A 16,930-nucleotide genomic window follows, 5' to 3' on the forward strand; every position below is an offset into this window, starting at 1 on the left:
ATTTGACAACCTTGTTGACATTATACATCGTTAACTTAGCATTACTCTAACCTAACTTAATCTAACCTGTGCCACCTTCTCAGTATATACTCTTTAATACATGGTTCATTTTGTCCTGATTTCATACATGCAAATTCAGGCACCACAAGTTTATTAGCTCTTCCGTCTTTTTGTTAACTGAATACAAGGAGGGTGGTTTACCAGCCCTGTGCTCTTAGATGAGGTGGTGGTTTACGTTGAGCCCTGAGCAGGTTACTTGTTTCTGTATCATGTACTGTAGTGTATTTCTCAATAAATTTTAAAATAGTTTGACAAAAAAGTAGTCAGAGATGATGGAAGATTCATGAGATGAAGGGGAAATGAAATACGTTTATTGTTTTTACTTAGTGATTTTATTCGTGTATTCAATACCGTAAATGTTATGCTGTAATGGTATACAGTACTACTGTACAGTTTAAACAATGCATATGGCAAGTGAATAGTTTGAGCAAGGATAGAGAGATATCATCTTGAATGTTGGAACAAAAAGTAAATATTTCTTTTACATATAAAGTCTTACATAAAATTATCTCAAATATTCATTCCGAACTGGACTTGCATAAAAGATTGAATGAAAAATAAAAATTGATTGGCCATGATGAATGATGAAATAATGTCTTAATTGGCTCCCTTACAGTACTTATGATTTTTCACACTGGTGAAGCTTCTTTGATGTATGAGAAGAATTACTTCTTCTATTGATATTTGGTTGCTGCATCAAATATTAAAAGATATATACAAGTATAAGATAAATGGTCCCTTATTCAAGAAATTTAAAATGGAGATTATCAAATTTTCCTCGACTGATCTTTAATATCTCATTCTTTTGGGCTGCCAATTTTTCCAAGTGAATGATGGAAATGATCTATACTGTCCTGCTAGAAAAAGGTCAGTTTGACCTACAGTTCATGCTTCAATCACTTTGTTGAAACCTGTGCTCTTGAGTCCTTTTTCTATTTGTTTTAAGATTATTTAACAGAGAGCTTTTGCCATTCTACTCTTAAAATTTGATTTTGGAATATGTTCTGAAATCTTAGCTATCTATTATATAGAGTAAGTGAGTTTTCAGACCATTATAAAGTTATTGTGTTTTTTTACCTAGAAACCAAATAACTTACAATATGTATGATTAACCCTTAAGCCCCGGGTTAGGGTGCTGCTGGCAGTACCACCCCCCCCCCCTCCCCTGTGGGGTTAAATCAAGAAAAGAAAAACTTTTCCAACAATAATTTAAAAAAAAAATAGCGGACGTTCTGGAATGTCACCTGGGGCGTGCTAGTTGGACGTTCTGGAGCGTCACCCAGGGCCAAGAAGTCTCTTGACCTTAAAATGCTGTATAAAGTAGCATGAGAGATACTTGACCAATTGTTGATGGCAAATAAGAAAAATGTTTGTAATGTAACTTCTTGGTATATTAAGGTTAGCCGTATTCTTAACATGGAGAACTAGTGACTTGATAAAGTAGTAATTTCTTATATAGTTTATAAATTTAAAAAGCAGATATATCTTGCCTATTGCTTTATTTGGAAAATTGCCATGTGGCATTATGCTTAATTTCTTTCATTTGTTTGTCCATTGTCCACTCTCACCACTGTCTCACTATCTTTAGACTCTGCCTTGTGTATGCTTTACTGTACAGTTGAAACAGTCTAATGTAAACCTTCCAGGTTTTGGTGAATCTTGTGAATTCCAGTGATTCTGATTGTTTTCTAGGATCAGTCCATCAATTTTAATGAGATCTAAAGTGATAGTTTTACTGGTATTTTCCCTTCATGGAATTTTTTTTAACAGTTTCATTGTTAACTGCTCAATAGATTTAATTTACTTTATATTTGACATGCAAGTAGAGTAATGTAGTATTCTGAGATACACCTAAAGGAGGAATTTGGGTTGATTGAAAAGGGAAATTTTATGGTCATTTTCTTTAATTCAATTTACATAAAGAACTTCAGTATACAGTATTAATCTGTTTTGCATTTCAATCATGTATCACACTTATCAGAAGTTCTTTATCACTAATGCACACAAATACAAGTATTTTTATCATAATACAGGTAGTAAAATTGGTAATTTGGCAGCCCAAATAAGAATATGTGATTTTTAACTTTGGGTACTGTTCTTTAAAAGGTAAGTTAAATTATCAGGACAGGAAATAACCTGGCCCTCTTACCTTCAGTTTTACCATTATTTTTTCCATCATTATCCCGTCGTCCCTGATTATTTAACCAAAGTAGTACTGTACTGTATCTTATGTTTCTTCTTAAAACTTCTGGTACATTATTTCTCTCTTTGTTCTGCCCAAACTTTGTGTTTCTTCATTTGTTTTACTATCATTATAACTTTTCTATATTCTCCTATAACACCTTATTTCAAAAACCTAAAATCTCCTTGTGTCAACTGAAAGTATCCATGCTTCTGCCCCATACACTAGTACATTACTAATTATTTACAGTATTTCATTTATTTCATTTCAACAGCCTTTTGCTTGATATACTCTATACTGTATTCTTGCTTCAGTTTCTCTCTTTCACCCACAATTATAATTCATGTTACTGTACTGTACTGTACTGTACTGTACTGTACTGTACTTGTATTGAATGTTTTATCAGATATTGCTCTCATCATCATCATTGTTTTATAGCTATATATCATTCTTGTGTGGGTTTGCTGTGATTACCTAATGGTAGCTCTCCATGCTGTGTGTGTTCTTGCAGCCTCTCAGCCCTTATACAACCTTCCCCAGTGTCATTCTTGGCTTATGCTTAGCTCTCATCTCCTCATTCAAACTTATGCTTCTCTTGATCCAGTTGGTCTCCTCCATTCTCTCCACATGCCTGAACAATCTTATTGTACTAATATGCAAAATCTTGCCAGTATACTACTCTCAGTACCCAGTTGACCTTTTAGCTCTCAACAGAGTTTTCTTTCTTCTCATGTCACAGCTTACCATTATCACATAAGCTCATATAAGCCTCCTTATACTGTGTCATTCTCTTTAACTGCCCATGTTTCATTTTTAATCCTTTGTCTCTACTAGCAACTTTTCTCTTTAAAAATTCTGAAAGTATATTGTAAATGTTAGAGATAGCATGCAGCCTCATCTAACCCATTACTTAAATGTAACTAACTAGTGTAGTAAGTAATTTTTCCCACACTCCAGCTTCATTATGGCAGTAGAGATTTTTTTTTTAATTTTGACATTTCCTTCATTAGTACAGTATCTATTTTTCCAAGATATCTTAGTTTATTTTGTTTTGCTCGTATCAAATGCTTTTTCAAAATTCTTTTAACTGCTAAACTCCTTCCACTTAAAATTTTCAAGCTAAAGATTCCTTCTGTAGCACATCTTCTTCCTCTGAATCCATTTTGAGCTTTAGATAACTCAGTCTTTTTCAGTTCTTATTCTGGTAAATATTTATGTGTTGTACAGTCGCTAAAACAACTATCTGTGCAGGTGGGGGTCGATATGCTCCAAAATTTTATGTGACTAGTGACAAATCTCTTATACCAAAATTTATCGTCCATGGTTTCATATTGTTTCCCACAAAGTATGCACAGATAATTGTTTTAGCTACTGTACATAAGCTTTTGATATAATTTATGTCCATTTATTTAAAAAAAAATTCTGGAAGCTGACCAACCCCCCCAGAAGCCTCATGAATTTTTATTTAGCTTATACTGTACTACACACACACACACACACATATATATATATATATATATATATATATATATATATATATATATATATATATATATATATATATATATATATATATATATATATATATATATATATATATATATATAATGTTTTGTTTTGTTTTACTTTTACTCTCATTTTATCATCATGTAGTCCTCGTACATGCTCTGCTCGCCTCACTTTTGCCTTAAAGTCCCTCTCCATATACAGTACTGTACTCTTCTTTTTTAGCTCCTTTCTTTTATGGATCTGTACTTTTCTATGCATTGTGTTTTCTGTCATCATCTATCTACTTGTATTTCTTAAAAAAGTAAAGAAACATATTGGCATCTGTATAATAATTTCTAATTTCTTTGTGAAGTTCTGTAGTATTAGTTTTACATCTGATTAGCTTTCTTCTCGTATCCATTTTCTTTAACAAATTCATGTTATTTAGTCAGTCAATTTTAGTTTAATAACTTCTTGTCCACCAAGTCTCTAATATGACTTCTCTGAATGGACGAATTGACGGTCGGAATTTTTTCGTAAGATGGCAGGTCAATGGGTAAAGAAAACGCTTAAATTCACTATGGTAATGATATTTTTAAATAAATTGGGCCAAAAAGTGTCAAAAATAAAGGTTAAAGTTGCTAAAAAGTCACGTGACTGCAAAAAGCTCTGTGATTGGTTGGGGTGAGCTTCCCAGCGGGAGGCAGCCAGTTGAAGTTGTCCAACCTTCTCGGATATGTAAATAAATATTATTAGATAATTTATTGTGCTTTATTGTGCAACACAGTAATACTATTTTGAATATATTAATATTACTACGCACATAAACTAATTCAATGGATATTAGCTGGCCATACAACAAATTTCATAATATAAATATTCCAAACAATATTGGTATTATTTTGGTTTTTGTCATCTGGGGAACCTTAAGATTCGAACTATGGGATTACGTACTTTAAACAATAAGACACATTATCTCTACGGGAATTTTGTCACAAAATTTTTTTCGGTAGCATAAGAAAATACCCTGTATAGATATGTTAGGTTAGGTTAGGGTATGATGAGTTATAAGGTTAGCTTAACATACATCGGTAAGGGGGGTAGTAACTCAAAACTAGTGATTTTCGACAGAAATGACGGTCTAAATCGTTCATAACATCGTAAACCATCAGAAAAATAACATTCTGTGTCTCCGTACAGGGATGACCAAAACTTAAAATTTACCCAATATAGTCTATTTCGAATCTAAACATCCAAATACTCATGGTAATTAAAGTAAAATTTTACCCATTAACATAAATGATGATATATCCCAGCGGTTCATCAGTGAATCATCAAAACAATAACAGCACTATGTTGTCATGTTTACCTTGCACCAGGTATTCTCAAAACAAAGTCCAGACAATGTCATTACTTCTAAATTTACTCATATCTACATCTAGTACTGATATACTCTGTAAATGCACTGAAAAAAAAGAAGAGAAAGTACATGACAGCTGAGCTGGTGTGAACTTGGGAGTTTTTTATGTCCAAAAGAACATAAGAATGGAGGAAACTGCAGTGGACCTATTGGTCCATACTGTGCAGTCCCATTTACACCCAACCCTTATCGCTCACATATCCATCCAACCTATGCTTGAAGCTGCTCTCCACGGCACATTTTTTCACTTACGAAATGTCCATGACGTAGACCATAAAAAAACACCCTTAAAACTTACTTGAACGTGGCATTTGGGGTCTGAAGAGGCCACCTTTTCTACTACCTCCAACTGCAGCGATGAGTTTGAAACTAGTGACATCATTGTAAATGGTGGCCCGGTTTCTAGAGAAATAAACTTATCTCGGCTATTATAGCAGGACTTTAAACTTTTATTACAAATTATATATACCCCATCACTCTACAAACGTGGCAGAGTGTATTTCTTGTGTTTACCCAGAACCGTCAACTCGTCCATTCACCTCATTGTTGTTCTCTTTCTTGGCTAACCTACACAAGCATGGAAAAGGTTGTTGATGATGCTAATGTTCTCTTCCTTGTTCTTCAAGTTCTTCGTCCAACAATATTGAAAATCTTTTTTGGTTTTATATCATATTCTCTCCCTGTCTGTTTTTAGCTTCCCTAAATTCCATTTTATTTTATCTTTCATTATCATGGGTTGATTCACATGTACTGTTTAATGATACCTTGGGTAATGTTGAATCTGTGGGTTTGCAGTACAGGGTGTAATATCTTCTTTCCAAAAATTAACTTACCCTTCATTCTCTTATTGCAATTACCCCTGTACTCAACCCTTGTGGTCCTAATTTAGGCGATTCTTTCTCCTTTCCTATTGTTACATTAAGATTGTCTCTTTAAGTCAAATAAGAATTTACCTTTGCATAAAAATTTCCCTTCTTTAGATTTTCATAAAAAACTCATCTTTGTTATTTATTGGTGCATCGTCAACCTGGGTTATTGCAGAGTCCATGGGTTTATTATTCAGTTTAACCTACAGAACTTTATCTTACACTGCCCAGTTTCCCTTTATACAACTCCCCAACACCTGCTTTACAAAAACATCAACATCTATCTCATGTATTTTACCATCTGAACGTATTAAGTGGGATTCTTTGAGACTAAGGGCTGTTTTAACCTGTCCATTGTACTTTAATTAATCCCATAATGTCCCACTACAGCCCAACCTTTTCATCTTCCCGCAAAATTTTAGATATTCCAACCTTAATGTAATGTTCTTAACTCCTGCTTCGTATTTTGAATTTGTGCCGCTCTGTCAAAGGCTCACTGAATTATTGTTAAATGTCCTAGGCTTTATTTTGCTTTGCTCTGTCTTGGTGGCACTTAGCATGCAATCATGGGAGTTAATGCAGTTGAACCCTCAGATTACTCTCATCCCAATTTTTTGTTATAGTAATGTACAGTGACCCCTCCGTTAACGAACTCAATCCGTTCCAGAAGGTCGTTCGTTAACCGAAAAGTTTGTTAACCGAAACCATTGTTTCAATGGGTTTTTGGGTAATTGGTTCCAGCTCACCGAAAATTTCCTAAATTCAACAAAAATGGTAGGAAAGTTCACTTACTTTGAGGTGTGTATGTAGAAGGCTCCTGGATGATGATGATGATGATGATGGGATTTAGAATGGGGGTGGAGGAGAAGGAAGAAGAGAAGGCATTGGGGTGGAAGAGAAGTCACCCCATGGCGCCATTTCACCCATAAAATTTTAGCTCTCTTGGTGTAATTCAAGATTATTTTCTTTAAATCATCACTGCACTGCATTATATATTGTCAATATGTAAAATATATTTCAAAATGACCAATAATTTGCTTGGAAACAGAAAAAAAGCGTTTAGTTGAAGAGAGTCTCAAGCAAGATGTTACCTCCAGTGAAAACAGAGAGAGACTAACGCCTGTTTGCTGTGTTAAGAGGCTGGATGCCGCGCATTAAACTAGTCACTTTACCTTCAATTATGTTCAATAATTGTTAAAATGACTAAAAATTGAATATTAAACTTTTAAAATTATTGAATAGTATAAACTTCTTGATATTTACTAAAATAGTAAGGAATTTAAGCCCTAGAACCGATTAATGTATTGGCGGACTGATACTAAAGCTGGTTGCCTGGTCAGTGCAAGCGAAAACATGTTGAGGTCGGTTCGTAAGAACTTCGTTAACCGAATTTTTTTTCGTTAACCGAATTGAAGATCCTTATGGAAGGCAGTTCGTTAATCGAAATTACGTTAACCGAGGTGTTCGTTAAACGAGGGGTCACTGTATGTCCATGATTATTTTAAAACAAGAAATTAAATTCAGTAAGACAAAAACCTCAGTACTTCCCACCAGAAGAGTTCTGTACTGTATAAAGTTATAGAAAAAGTTAGTAATGAGCTCTGGGGGGTAGAGGTCGCTCATACCTCACTCTGGTAAAGGACCAGCCCATCACGCAGTTTACTGAGCAGGTACTGTACAGCTGTTAGTAAATAATAATACTGTATGCACTAAAAAGAAGGAGAAACTGTGTACAATAATCATAAATTTGGAGAAGGTTTATGTCAGGGTAGAACTGGAGTTACAGTGGGAGGTGATAAAATGTAATGCAAAGAAAGCAGGGAAAAGATTCACTTAGAAAAATAAGGCTTGTGTGTGAGGGTAAATGGAGGATTAACTGATATATTCAAGGTGGAAGCAACGATGAAGCAGGGTTGTGTAGTAGTATCTCTATAGCTGTTCAACATATTTAAGATTTGGGTAATGAGGGAAATGGAGCTGAGGATGGTTTAGGCATTACGGTAGTTACACGTTTGTATGGGAATGATGCATTGCATTTTGTAGAATGAATAGGAATTGGAAGGGATGAAAATAACTTTGAATAGATACTCAGTAGAAAAAACTAAAAGGATATGCAAGAAAGTGTAAACTAGTGGGAGGAGTTTCATTTAGTGAATTTTTGTAAACCATATGAAATGGAAAAACACATGGAATTGAATTGTAAAACTGTAATAATGAATTACTGGAGGAAGTGTAGGAAATTCAAATAATGTGCTGTATGTGGATCTGACACAGTGTAATAATGGTAAGATGGAGAGAGAACAGACACGTAGGAGGAGGTCTCGATAGTTGGAACATATCATTTAGGGAAGAAATTTAGTCTTGTAGGTGAAGATGGAACTGGGAGCTAGTTAACAAAAATATTCCTAGCTTTTATATGTTATAATGACACACAGAGTTGGACTGTAACACGAGTGCTCTAAAATTCAAACTATGGAAAGGAGTTCCTTCAGGACTACATCTGTTCTTAATGGAATGGAAATGGTGTGCAACAGTGAAGTGTATGGGAATCTGTAAATGAATGAGATAGCAAATGATGTGAATTGTGGAATTGGGATACGACTTGTTTTCTGGGATGGTATGGCAATGTGAAGATACCAGAGGATAGTCTAGTGTAGAGATCGTATTGAGGTAATATAGAGGATGTTTCGTGTTGAGGGAGATAGCCTACATCATAGGAGGGAGAAGTTGGAGCATTATGTTAAGACCTTAAGGAGAGAGGGTGAGGAGAATAGTGAAGGTGTAATGTGAATAACCAGGCGGCTCTTTGGTTATGACATGACCCCATGAGTGTGAGGTTTCACAGGTAATATGAAAATATTACCACACTGTATTATGTTGTGTTTTCTGAATGAAGGCTTTATGCCTGAGTGTTTAAACCTTTAGTAGCTTGTATAACACCAGTCAGTATGCTAAGAGATGAGTTGGTGGCTTGAGAGGTGTGTTGTCATGTGTAAGATGAGGTTGTGGTTTGAATGTGGCCAATTACAAAGGGTCACTAGAGCAATTGAATCTAACTAATACACTTCTTGTATTATGTGCATTTAAAAAAATAAAAATATTCTTTTATATTTTATTTACAGTCGTACATTAAGTAACAAATGCTCTTCACAGAAAAGCAAATTCGCAGATGTATAATTTAAACATTATGCATTAATAAGTGCTAATTGAGTGAGACTGTGGTAGGAATAGTATCAATTCAGTGCTCTCACATAATCTAGTTAATGAGACTGGGAGACTCTACATGTTGTTGACAGTAATAGAATACTGTACAGTATTTCTCTGTATTGTACCTATTTAAAAACAGAATTGCACATATGAAAAATCAGTACTGTATAAGGGGGGATGGGATTTTATTTAAAGAAATAATATTTTCTCCCAGAACAATTAACCAGAAACTTTAAGTGGAATGAATGCCAATAATCAATGCAAAAGCACTAGCTAAATACTGTACTGTATTCAAAATACATTTTCACACATTTATCATTATGGTATAAAAAAGCTAATGGATTGAATGCCAAAATCTTAAAACTATTTTAGATATATTTATTACACTGGTTTTAAAGTAATCAACACATATAAATGTACAGGTATTTAAAAAGAGAGAATACTAACCATTTGGAATCACAGATTATTTGGTCAGTGTGCCCAAAGGGAGCTTATACGGTATGTAACTTATAGTAGAGGTTGACCCATGAATTGATATGATAGTATGCTTTAATGACATTCCTCAGTTATATTCTGATTCATTAGAATGATTTACAAGCACTATCAACAGTAGATTATCAGATAACTTTTTGGTGTACAATACAGGTACAGTTACTTGCATCTTTGTTACACGGTAAAATTTGTTTAGTTACATTTTCTGCAAGTGGTTTACAAGAGGGAGTTTAAATTTCTTTGTTTATTACTAATGTAGTTAAACCCTCATGTATTCTGGTTGGTGTTCTTCATAGAGATGTTAAATTTTCAAGACTTGATCATAAGTATTGAAAATTTACTTCTGTGGTGATATTAGTCACACTAAAACGATAAATGGAACAGCATCTCTCTTAAATTACACATCAATAACAAGTTAACATAAAGTCAGTAAATGACAGCCATTTGTATGACTGATAATCACAGATAACCACCTGACAATATCAGCATTATGGGCCACAACCCAAGTTCACATAATTAGTCCCTCTCTCTCAGAGCCACAAAATTTACTTTTACTCACATGAAGGGTAGACTACATTACCCTTCATGAAAAAAGAAATCAGAAGGACTTTATGAGCCCTTGAGCTCTACCAAGCTAAGGATAATTTGTATAATGCATTATGGTAGCAAGTCATGTTCTTCAGTTCTGTGTATGTTCGTCATTAGATCTTCAAGTTGTAGCTTGAATTTAGACTTCAGTAAAGAGTGTAATTGACAGAGTATATCATATTAATATGTCATATTACACGTACAGTACAATACACAGAAAGAAAAAAATTACTAAAATTGTCCTTACTTATTGCTGTCAAAGTTAATGTGACTTGTTTGCTATTTACAAAGGTTTGGCACTTTTATCTAATACCCTGAGGACCTTACAATAAACAAAGGGATAAGTGTCTGATAGCATTTTTATAAGATTTGCAATCCTTTAAAGTAGAGGGAGTAATGCATAAGCGAGGAATTTATTTAAATACTTTATGCTACTTTATATACGGTAATCATTTATTTTACAAAATTAGATCTACTGTATAAGAGATATATCAATAAATCTTGGTCCACCATTAGTGGAATAATGCCACAAATTAAGCTAAGACTATTAATACAAAGTTGAAAGCAACTTCCGACTTTGTAATGGCCCATATTAAGGAGATGCCATCTGTTGGTACAAAATCATTGAATACCATAGTGAATATGGAATAAATCCAAACAAAAATCAGTACAGTATTTAACAAGTGAAATCGTTAACACAGCTTGTAACATCAGCCAAGTGATCAGTAGTTATGGTACATGTTTCACTGATTTACCAGTGCATAAATTGTGAGGCTACAGTATGTACCTGTATTATTTCAGATTATCTTGTTAATAGAAGATGGACCATAAAATATGTAAGTGCTTTGGAGGTTTTTATTAATAATCTGATCTTGAAATGGCATTGGTAATGTTTTCTGCGTTTTGGACTGGCTTGTCTCTTCTGTTTGAAATTAAATTTGCAATACCTTCAGCTGTCAGAAGCAACTTCCCTTTGGTTATGTTGACTATAATCATCAGCCCAAATTCTAAGGTCCACTTTGGCAACTTTTCTTATGCTGATATTAATGACAATGACCTGTATGTACAGTTGAGCAAAAAAAGTTCTTGAATGCTCTAAGTGTCTTAAATGTGACAAACAAATGAGAAATCTGCATATTGCTCTCTGAGGAAGTTTTATTGCAAATTAAATTACTTCTTTTCACCTGTAAATATAAAGTCGAGCAACATATGTTATGATGAAATATTGAGTGTTACTTCACAACCAGGCATACCAACTGTTCTGAAATAACAAGAGCCATACTGCTCATTCTGAAATCTGTTGTGCCCAGCTGTTTGAGAATTTTTTTTGCCAGCTCTACCTTTAGTTATGTATTAAATAATGTGGAACAGATTATATCCTAGAATTTGATGAAAGATGTTCCTCCTAGTCTAACAGGTCCTATCTCATTGTGGAGGATAAAAACTAAAATTGCTAAGCAAATAGCTGTGATGTGCCATGGACATATAAGTCAGATTTGAAAGACATAAATACTATATGTTTAAATTAACCATTCTTTGTGTCAACTCATCAACGTTTGATTGAATTGAGAAAGGGGAAAGTTTATGTCCCAGGCCAGCCTTTGAATTCCAGTTGATCTCATATGTAACTATTCTTTCATATTAACAAAAACACGAAAGATTGAATACCTACAGGTATATTCATAGTCATTATCCGTACAAGTGGATACTATGATAAGTCAATCATAGAAGACTGTTGACTGAAAAGGACAAAGCTGTGTTCTTTCCAGGCTAGGCATTACTTAGAATTGTTTTTTAATAACAGGTGATAAACTAACCAAACCTTTAGCATGCAGGTAAAAGAGGGATTTAATGATACTGTATCCCCTTATTAAGGCTTTAACCTTCTCAATGTAACATTTGGGTGACTGTGTATGTGTGTGTGTATCTTCACTTTGAAGATATTGTCAGATATTCAGGAACTCATTTAAAGTGATTGAAAGTCTTTGGTATAAGAACCAGAGGGCATAAGGCTCTCAGCGATGTTGGCTTCACACCTACATTTTTTGGTACAAGAAAATTTTTTTTTCCCAAACGTACATACATATTCTCAAATACCATCATGGCGATGAAAGAAATGCCTCTTGGTTTACATCCGGTCTGTTACGTTGGCTGTTTGGTGTTTCAGAACCACTGTAAATGGAGAATGAAGAGTATTAATATTTATTCTTGAACAGGGGTGTACATGTACTGTACTGTGCAACTGCTTTATTCACAAGTACAGGTATAGCATTTTGTAATATGATTATACTGTATAAATGTGACAGACATCTTTTTCTTCATGGTCAGAAAATTTATACATTTTTTGAGCCATTACAATTATTTTTCCCCCAGTAATTAAGACAAGTGTGTGAAATTAGCACAACATTATTTTTATAATGACAGTATGTGGTACTGAACCTCTATAGTACTTCACTGTATTATGAGCTATGGCAGGAGGAAAACTTTTACTATTATAGAAATTAATAGAATAATTTGTCATGCAGATAAGATGTGGGTTTTCCACTTACTTTCTATGTAGATGATGAAGCCTGTTATGAGTAAGAGAACAAGGAGAGAGAAAATGGTAGTGATGGCAAAGATAATCCCACAGCTGCACTGGTGGCACTTGGGGCGTGGTCTGACTGGCCGGTAGTTGTCTAGTGCTGTGAAGGTGGGCGGGGGATTGACTGATGAACATGTTGATGAACATTCGTCCTGCTGAGGTGGAAATTGATTAGTTTTTTATCCTATTAAATTTTTTTATTTATCTGATAGTTTTTTATCCCTTTTAGTTTTTCGTTATACTGTACTATATGTTTTTTGTCACTTTTAAAGTGTTTTTATACTGTACTGTATATTGAGGTACAGCACAATGCAGTTCTACCATTAGACTAAATAATTTCTTGACATTCTATTCTGTACTGCACTTACTATTTTCTCAAATTATTTCATTACCCTCTGCCTATTAACTTGACTTGTTCCCTAACAAGGTTAGTGTGCAATCCATACAGTTTTTTAATTATGTGTAGAGTGGGAAGCATATGTCTTGAGGACACAATATTTCAAATGTTATGCATTTTTATCCCCTTCTCCTTCATAAAATTCACAATATCTCTTTTTTATTAAAATGTCTGTATTACATTACATCTGTAGTAAGATAACATTGTACTGTATTTACTAATATATGATCGTAATATCAGTATTGTACATTCTATGTATACTTTGGTTGCTATGTATTACCTTCCACTGGCAGTCTGTACAGGGCTGTGTATCATATACACAACCTTTGTTTGAGCACCAGAGTGAAGCTCGAGGAATGTGCCAATAAGAGTCGTATAGAGTGCCAGCCTCCGGCTGTTTGCCATCCTTCCTGAGGCTATTGGTATATCTGGTCTCGAAACTTCTTGGCATCTCTGGAGTTGGTGGCTGGAGCATGATTCTGGGGTCGAAACTTCTATTGTCTGGACGAAGTTTTGGGCGGACCATGTATCTAGATTCAGATTTCTTGGAGGTTTTTGGAGATGCTGGGCGTATTGTGTAGCAAGAATCATATTTGGAGTATTCTGAAGAGGGGGGACCTAACATGAAGTTAGGTTCATATCTGGAGGCTTCAGGTGTAGGTGTTCTTACAGAATGGTGTGCTCTTTCATTACGGCTCCTTCCCATGCTCATGACACTCATGCGGTTGCTGTGTACGGGAGTGGCATCACGAAGCATGTATTTGGTGGAGCCATCTGAACCTGAACTCATTGTGGCACCACCAACAATGAAATTTCCAGATCCAGCCTGTAGAAGAGAGATCACATGCTGTTCAGTATTGTACAGTACCTGTACTCTATTCACATTTAGGATGAATTTTGAAAAATATCACTTACCGGTATGTAGTTCTAAAGAAAATTAAGATGATGTTTAGGTAATGGTAAAATAAGTACAGTACAGTATACACTTGTATTATGGATCACTAAGTTGTTCCACTTCTGTTATATGGGAATAGTGGTTATAACATATGGAATTAGCAATACAGTACAGTAAAAGGTTCTAAGAAATTAATATATTTTAGCCATATAACATTATTACCCCTTGCATTTGAAGTACTGTACTGTACCTGTACATAAAAATAGGCAAACAATGAAAATTGTGTTGGGTGACTTCAGTACATGAAAATTACTTGGTCTAGTGTTAGTCATTTCTGATGAGTAAATTCACCTTAAAGGAATTTTTTTATTTATAATTTCTGACAGGCAAATTTAATTTTGCATTCCACTTTTAACAGAATGTTTTCAATAAGAGCAGGCTCTAACATCATTGTCTTTGATTTATTAAACAACCATGTGAAAGGAATAACTGGAACAGTTCAGTACTGTATTGTAGTTTGTTTACTACAGTACTGTACTGTAGTTTGTTTACTAAAGACTCGTCCAATTTTGGGATATAAATGGGTACGCTATAATATGTACCAGTCTATATACAGTATATTCATACACATGATTCAGTGGTGCTAATTAATGCTGTCAGTGAGATTATCAGTACACCACTCGAGGAGGAGAAGGTAATTATGGTTGGTAGAATGAGCAAAGCCAGCTGTCTCATTACCTGTTGCTCCTTTAACCACCTATGATGTGTTGATGGGATACACACACACAAGGAAGTACAGTATAGTATGTACTGTATTGTATATGCATGCATGTTTGCAATTAGTTTTTTGTATTAATGTTATACTCTATTAGGTTTGGTAAAGTTAATTTAGAGTTAGGTTAAGTTACTTTAGAGTCATTTTGTTATACAGTACTGTATTAATACATAGATCAGTGGTAGTTACCATAACACCTCCTCCCCCCGCCCATGATTAAAACTTGTTATAGTCTCAGCACAGGTCCAACACACCATAATTAAATGTTTTCCAAATTAAGTTGAGCAAGAGACTGAAAGTGCGATAGGACTGTGTGTGTGTGTGTGTGTGGTGGCTCCGGGTCATTATTGTAGACCACAGCACCTCGTCTGGGAAAGTTTGGCTTTGGTGGTGTCTAGTCCCTTTAGGGCATGTGGTGATATGTGCTCTCTTCCTGATGCAACTGTTGTTGCTCCTGTGATTACTGTTGCTGTTGTGAATGGTGTGGTTAGTACTATGGTGTGCTGCTGTGATTGGTCCTGTGATTACTGATGCTACTGCTGTTGTAACTGGTGTATCTGCTACTGTTGTGACTGGTGTATTTGCTGCTGTTATGATTTCTTGTGTGATTACTGTTGTTACTCCTGTTGTGACTGGTGTGGCTGCTGCTGTTGTTACTGGTGTGGCTGCTGCTGTGGTTACTGTACTGTTACTACTGCTGCATTAGGTTACTAGATTAGGTTAGTTAATTTAGAGTTAATTAAGGTTAATTTCTGGTTAGTTTGTTTTATTAATATTAAACTGTGTTAGGTTTGGTTAGGTTAAGTTCCCTGAGAAGACAGTACTGTACATGAATGATGTAAAATATTTGATCACATTGTACAGTATATCTCTTTGGAAAGATGCACAAAAATATTACTTGATTAACAATCCTGATTATACACAGGTGCATGGGAATTTCACTCATAATAATCTCTCTCGACACATAAACGTTACTTTTGTTATACATATAATTTTTATCAAGTATATAAACCCCCTGTGTATGGATAACGCTAATTTGTACAGTAGACATAACACCTCACTGTAGGCTTAAACACTATCATTTATGTATTTGCACACTTGAGCTACCTGACAATTCAGATAGTGGTAGATGCATCTCATACAAGCTGGTGCACAACTTCCTGGAAATAATGTGGAGGGTCCTTGAGCATACCACCAAGACACTATAAATACATATGGTGGATCCCGCCAAGTGTTTAGGTATGCGACACGCCAGCAACCACTGCAGTTCCTCCGTCATTTTAGGCTGTTATTGTACTTTCCTTTTCTATGCAAGTACGGAGATATTAATCATAATGTTGCCTGGAAAATGGCGGGATTTCATTGTTGTTAATTAACTGACTGCGGTTACTGAATTGTATGGTGAATACTCTGCACAGACACGTGTGTGTAACTAGGCGCCTCTAGTGTTAAGACACAGATAAACTTGGTGTGGTCTGGGTGTTCGTTGTTCCGGGCCTTCCACAATGGTCTATTGATTTCATTTCCGCTCAGCTTTCTCCCCTCACTGTGGCTATTTGTCATTGTTCGTTTGTCTCTCTACTGTGTTTAGTCGGTCTGTACCAATGTAGCTACACACACACACACACACACACACAGTTTGTAAAGAGTTTCGTGTTTATAAATTTGATTGTAGGACTATACTAATTAAAAAGTAAGTTTTGTCATCTGCGGTAATGATCACTTTTATTTGGTTGGTTGTACATGATCATTCCCACATTTTGTTTGTACACTTCAAAAACGAGTATAGAAGACGAGTCATTAACAACCACGATGGCAGACGTGCTACAGTAACTCAGGTCATGCTAGGGTACAGTAGGTCAGGTCAGGATATTTTTGGTTAGCTTAGGTTAGGTGAGGTTATTTTTGTTTAAGTCAGGTTAGGTTTGTTTAAGTCAAGTTTGGGTTGTTTAGGTCAGGTTAGGTTTGTTTAAGTT

At 35.0% G+C, this 16,930-nt stretch overlaps 1 protein-coding gene across 5 annotated transcripts in view; it reads right to left on the minus strand.

Moving 5' to 3' along the window:
* Positions 1 to 9,114: 9,114 nt before the first annotated feature.
* LOC121872671 overlaps positions 9,115 to 16,930 on the minus strand; it is a 166,573-nt gene continuing 158,757 nt past the window's right edge. For 4 of the 5 annotated variants that reach the window (XM_042375639.1, XM_042375638.1, XM_042375636.1 and 1 more), the window contains 3 exons: positions 13,565 to 14,110; positions 12,853 to 13,042; positions 9,115 to 12,475 (listed from right to left, as the gene is read on the minus strand). In XM_042375639.1, coding sequence (XP_042231573.1) covers positions 12,432 to 12,475; positions 12,853 to 13,042; positions 13,565 to 14,110 — 780 coding nt within the window. In that variant the 3' untranslated portion in view covers positions 9,115 to 12,431. The remainder of the gene's footprint in view (positions 12,476 to 12,852; positions 13,043 to 13,564; positions 14,111 to 16,930) is intronic. The other variant, XM_042375637.1, reaches the window with a different exon arrangement.

Source organism: Homarus americanus, unplaced genomic scaffold (assembly GCF_018991925.1).
Source record: "Homarus americanus isolate GMGI-L3 unplaced genomic scaffold, GMGI_Hamer_2.0 scaffold39155, whole genome shotgun sequence".
NCBI classification, from domain to species: Eukaryota; Metazoa; Arthropoda; class Malacostraca; order Decapoda; family Nephropidae; genus Homarus; species Homarus americanus.